The sequence below is a fragment of the Mus pahari genome, chromosome 8, assembly GCF_900095145.1.
Source record: "Mus pahari chromosome 8, PAHARI_EIJ_v1.1, whole genome shotgun sequence".
Taxonomy (NCBI): domain Eukaryota; kingdom Metazoa; phylum Chordata; class Mammalia; order Rodentia; family Muridae; genus Mus; species Mus pahari.
This window is the reverse complement of record NC_034597.1, coordinates 48,481,200-48,486,872: the sequence shown is the minus strand read 5'-3', so window position 1 is coordinate 48,486,872 and position 5,673 is coordinate 48,481,200. Positions and strand designations below refer to the sequence as shown.

At 46.7% G+C, this 5,673-nt stretch overlaps 1 protein-coding gene across 1 annotated transcript in view; it reads left to right on the top strand.

Annotated features, from left to right (window-relative positions):
* Window positions 1-4,230: 4,230 nt before the first annotated feature.
* Window positions 4,231-5,673, top strand: part of Cryl1 (crystallin lambda 1) — a 115,653-nt gene continuing 114,210 nt past the window's right edge. The window contains exon 1 of the mRNA XM_021203552.1: window positions 4,231-4,352. Coding sequence (XP_021059211.1) covers window positions 4,312-4,352 — 41 coding nt within the window. The 5' untranslated portion in view covers window positions 4,231-4,311. The remainder of the gene's footprint in view (window positions 4,353-5,673) is intronic.

Genomic DNA, 5,673 nt, shown 5'->3' with positions numbered 1-5,673 from the left:
ACCCTCATGAAGAACCTGATAGTGAGGTTAAAAGTTCCTACTCTCTAGCTTTATGATTCATTCCCCTGACAGTGGTCCCTACCCTGAGGAGGTCTTCCCAAGTCACTCACTCACTAAACTCAGGTGTGACAAGAAGACTGTGCTTTGAATCGTGTAAGATGTTCCATTTACCCAGAGTTCCCGAGCTCAGGTTATATTGAGGCTTTTAGGAGCTCGGCAGCAGCTCCCCTGAGTTTGTCAGTTTTCTCTTGCTATAACACACATTGGAAGCTAGGCTTTCTACAGAAGATGGGTGTTACCTCACAGTGTGAGAGGCTACCAGTCCAAGATTAGTGACCTCCATTTTGGCCACTGCTGGGTGTTCCTTGGTTGCACAACACAATGAAGAAGGAACTAAAAATAGCCTTATTTATACTAATTTGCGCGGTGACAACTAACTAGGGCAGTCCAGGACTACATTAAGTTGAGGAATATGTGCCCAGTGACCTAATCAGGTCTATCTCCCCTGGGACCCTTCCCCCTGCCTCTTTCCCTCTTGTCTCCAGCTCAGTATTTGACTAAGAATAATTTTGAGTTGGTACTTTTGATCCTGCTGCCTCTGCCTCTCAAAGTGCTGGGATTCCAGATACAAGCCTCTACTTCCATTTCATGTGGTGTTAAGGATAAAATCTAGAGCTTTGTTCACTCCAGGGACTGAGCTACTCCCGGGTCTGAGACAGCTACAGGCTCTGTCGGAGCGGCCTCCCTGTTGTGCTTGGAAGTACTCAGATGCTTGAATTCCACCCTTGTTTCTCTAACTTCACCATGAAAGGAAAGGGTATCCACTCAGGACCTCCAAGACCAAGGTTTTAGCACAAAGGGGATTTATTTACCCCAGAGAGACAGAGGACAGGGAATAAGAGACAAAGACAGTAGATAGAGGATGAGGGGGAAGGGGAAGGGAAGAAGGGAGGAGGAGGTGGGCATATTTGCCTCAGAGGGACAAAGGACTGCCTCTGGATAGAGAGGAGACAGACATGGCCTGTAGGCAAATGGTGGTTTATAGAGGTAAAATGGGAAACACCATAGGATGAGGAGTTTATTTTTAATTGGGCATTTTAGTTAGGTGAGCCAAAGGGGACTTTTGATTGTTTTGATAGTTGGACCTTGGTGGTCAGCCTCAGGAGGAAGTATTGGTCAAATTAGGGAATAGACAGTGATTTAGGGAAGTAATTTTTAGCAAGGTAGAGGGAATGAGGGAGAAAGGCAAGGCCTGTCAGAGCCATGTTAGCCATGCTTAGGATGGTCAGAATCCTGTTACTCCACGTGAAGAATCATGAGAATCCTCTGAGAATCAAGTTATCTTTAAGCAATTTTAAATCAGTGAATACTCATTCAAGAACTTAAATAAACTGCTTTCTCTATCTCCCTGGCTTTCTCTCCCTATTTTTGTAAAGGCAGATTTTAGAATTGGAATTAAGCCCAAAGGTTGCTATAAGTGGGGAGGTAATACCCCCATGGTACAGCACTGGCCTGGCGGGCGCAGGGCCCTTGGTTGGACTTCCAGCATGGCAAAAACAAACAAACAAGCAAGCAAGCAAACAATCAATCAAACTACAAAACCCCCTTGTATTGTAAATTCTGTAATGTATTAATAACCAAGGGCATAAGATTTTCACTCAGGTGCTAGCCAACAAATGAACTTGATATTATTTTATTAATGAAAAGACCTACAAATTAAGAGGTGAAGCCTCTTAGGATGATAGTAAAGACAATCCAGTTAGGGGACTTGCAAGGGTTCTTTTAATTTTTTTTTTTTTTTTTTTTAGTTTTAATTAATTAATCAAAGAGAGGGTCTTGCCTAGTTGTCTAGGTTGACCATGGACTTCTGAGATCAAGCAATCCTCCTGCCCCAGCATCCTGCCTATCTGAGATTAGCAATGTGCACCACCAGGCACAGATTTTTAGAGGGGGGCTCCTCGAAGCCCCAAACCCCATGCACAAGAAGGATCTGCTGTTTGCAGTGCGGAAAGGCTTGGAACTTACATTTGCACAAACAGAAAACTTTGTAGTGGGCATTGTTCCCTGTGGTGAGGAGTGCACAGTCCTCACTCTGGTACCACCCAGACCCATTTAATCTTTTGTGTCTGTTTCAGAAACTGTTAGCACCGGGAGATGGAGGCTTTGGGGTCTGAGCTGTGGCAGATGCTCTCCCAAATGACTTACTGTGACCTTGAAATGATCCGTAAGAGGTAGCTACTGGCAACCATGCTAATTAAACCTATTATAAGTACATGAGCCCTTAATTAATTGTTAGACCAATGTGGGCTCATGACTCCAAAATGTCTCTTGATGTTCAAGCTCAGGGGCATGGTATTAAAAAAAAAAAAAAAAAAACCAACCAAAAACCCACAATTGCATTAATGCTAGAGGTGGTGTTCACATCAGTGAGGAATTTGGGGTGTCCTAGTAACATCTAAGTTTTCTTGTAAAACTCAGCAGTATTTTCCAGACACTACTTCTTTTTTATTTATACATCCTCTTAGTTGTTTTAGCTTTAGCTTGTGCAAACATTAATTATTTTGGTTACTATGCCTGGACCGTGGTCAGGATCATGGACTGAAAGAAGTGTCACCAAGGCAGATATGGCTTTTGCGGGATTGAAGACGGAGGAGTGTCTAGGCAAACACAAAATAGGATACGGTGGCATTCATAACCTTAGTCATTTGACCTTCTTCTTCAGAAAGGAAGAGGCAGTTTAAAGCTGCCTTAGGTTTGTAAGAAAATATATCTTAGTTAGAGTTTCTATTACTTCAACAAAACACCATGACCAAAAAGCAAATTGGGAGGAAAAGGTTTCGTCTTGCAGTTTGTCACCAAAGGAAGTCAGGTCAGGAACTCAAGCAGGGCAGGAACCTGAAGGCAAGAACTGATGCAGGGGCTATATGGGGAGCTGCCTACTGGCTTGCTCAGTCTGCTTTCTTATAGAACCGAGGACCACCAGCCCAGGGATGGCACCACCCAAAATGGGCTGGGCCCTCTCTTACTGATCACTAGTTGAGATCAATATCTTAAGCTGGATCTCATGGGGACATTTCCTCAACTGAGCCAACTTCCTCTCAGATGACTCCAGCTTGTGTCAAGGTGACACAAAACCAGTCAGTACAATCTCCCTTGCAGAGAGGGACTGGTCATCGGTGGAATTTGGCCGATCTGATGGGTAAAAGGTGTTTTCCTTGCTCCACTTTTCATCTCATTTAAACGAGGCTCGGCATCTTCAAATGTTTATTGATAATTTGTGGGATTGTTTAAAAATCTGACCACCTCAGAGGTTTCTCTTTCCGTACCCCGACAAGAGGGTGGGAATAAGGCAAGTGTCTACTCTCCTGAATGTCAGTGTCAGTGTGTTCTGATTTCAGCTTTTCCCAAACTGCTGGCCTCAAAGTGTTTCCACTCCCGATTGTGGACACAAAACTTTTGTCATGCAGAGTGATTCCTCTCGTTCTCTGGTCTCAGGCCCAGGTGTCATCAGGGCACTAGCTTTTTTTTTTTTTTGCAACAGGGTCTTGCTGTCTCTAAACGTAGCCTGGATTCGGAATTCCTGGTTCAGCCTCCCAGGTTTTGGGAGAGCAGGTGCGTTCCATCACGCCCTGCTTGGCTTTTCTTTCTTTTTCCTTTCTTAACACACTTAGCACTGCACGCCTCTGGAAGGAGGAAGTAAAGCACACAGAAGCTGTGGTACGGCGCTACAAGGAATTCAAACACGTCCTTCCGTTTCTCAGAGTAACATATCCGGAGTTTCCCTTTGTAGCTGTCCCTTAAGTATCCGGGCCTCCGTTCACATCAGTGAAGCCAGGCTGCAGGCATCTCACCAGACCTGGATTTCCAGTGGAGAGTAGAACGTAAACAGTGAAGCAAAAGTCCTTAAAGTGACAAACTGGTGCTAATGTCTTTAAAGGAACATTTTCTTGAAAGTGTCTCTGGGGTGAACCTTTGAGCCAACCTGGCACAATCTGCTCCTGGTTTAATGGTTTCCTGTTAGAAACTGAAAAGTAAAAATTGCTCAGCTCAGAAGTGTCTGGTCTTCCCTGTTTCCATCCACCTTCCCACACTCCCCGGTGCTAGAGCCCAGTGGCTGTCCTGAAGTCTGTCTCCAAGGGCTCCGCCCCTCCTGCGCCTTGGCCCCGCCCCGGAGCTTGTCAGCCAATGGGCTGGGCCTCATGAAGTTTGTGCACGCCCACCCAGGCGCCCAGCCTTATTCTGGCGCGCGACCCGCTCTGCTTTGCTCGCTCCCTCCGCTAACGCAGCTGTACGGCCAGGCCCGGATCTGCCATGGCGTCCCCAGCAGCGGGCGGGGTGGTGATCGTAGGCAGGTAAAGGTCTCAGTGGCGCCGTGCTACAATGGCAGGCGCCCTCGCAGCGTCTGGAACGCGGGACCTCCCGCGGGCGGCCGTGGGTGCCTCGGGTGGGCATCAGGCTGTATACCTCGCTCCTCCAGGCGCTTCGCACTTGGGCTCCCGAGCTAGCCTGGCAGTAGACTAGGTGGTGGTCTTGGCTTTGCCGAGCAGTAAGGAGAGCCTTAAGTCGGTGCGGGGGTCACTTTTGTCAGCGCAGGCCAGAGGTGCCTGGCATCAAGTACTAAACGAATACTAGCAACGAACCTGCGAAAACTGTGTTCTTATGCTTTTGAGACGGAGGTCTTGTGTAGCTCATCCTGGCCTCAAAGTTTCTAGGTAGCTGAGGCTATCCTTGAACTCCTGATCCTCCTGCCAAACACTCCAGATTGCTGAGCTTGCTGGTGTGTGCCACCACGCCCAGCGTGAAAACAGCTTATTCTTATTAAGAAGGCAGACAAGAGATTTACCAAGATGATAGTAACTAATGGGTAACTATTGGCCTGGGTTGGCAAGGAGGTTGGTTCGTATGCACCACTGAGCTAGGCTAAATCTCTGGAGGCAGAAACCTTGTCAGTCAAGGCACCCGGCTTTCCTGAGTTGTATGTATCCCAAGGCAGGAGGCTGAGTCACTTTAACAGCCCAAGTTCATCTGACACACCAATTTCTGTTCTCATGCTTCCCTTTTCATTGAATAAGAACGCTTAGAATATCTTTCATTGGCTAGCTGTCTGAAATTCTATCAACGTGTAGCAACACATAATAACTAGTATTGGTTGGTAGCTATAAAACGAGTGGCTTCATGTCCCTGCTTATACTTTTGGCTATTTGTTGTTCTGCCTGCAGACCAGTCCCAAGTTCAGGCTTTTTCCTTGAGAGTCCTTTGGAGGAAGGTGTCAGAATGCTGTTGCTACTTTCTCTCTTACAGAACTGTGGAATTAACTGTACCTTTGTCCTTTCCCGTGGTTGCCTGTGGTTGAATGGCCAAGAAATATCAGAAAAGTGCACTTTGTTCCCGTGGTGAATTGTGCTGCCTTGCCTTCTGTGAGAGCCACTGGTGTGTCTAGGTTTCTGCAAGTCTCCGTTGGGAAGTAGATCTCTGCCTGCACCTGACAGGCGTCAAGTGGGATTTTGACTGGATTTTGCGTTCTTCTGGCTGTGGGTGGTTCATAGACTCCCAAGGAGAGAGAGACTCAACAGTCAGTTATTTCTGAGCTCATGGACAGGGAACTAGAAGGGGGCCGGACATCTTAAGGACCACAGGATGACCTGAGCCATTGTCTTCTTTTTTTTTTTTTTT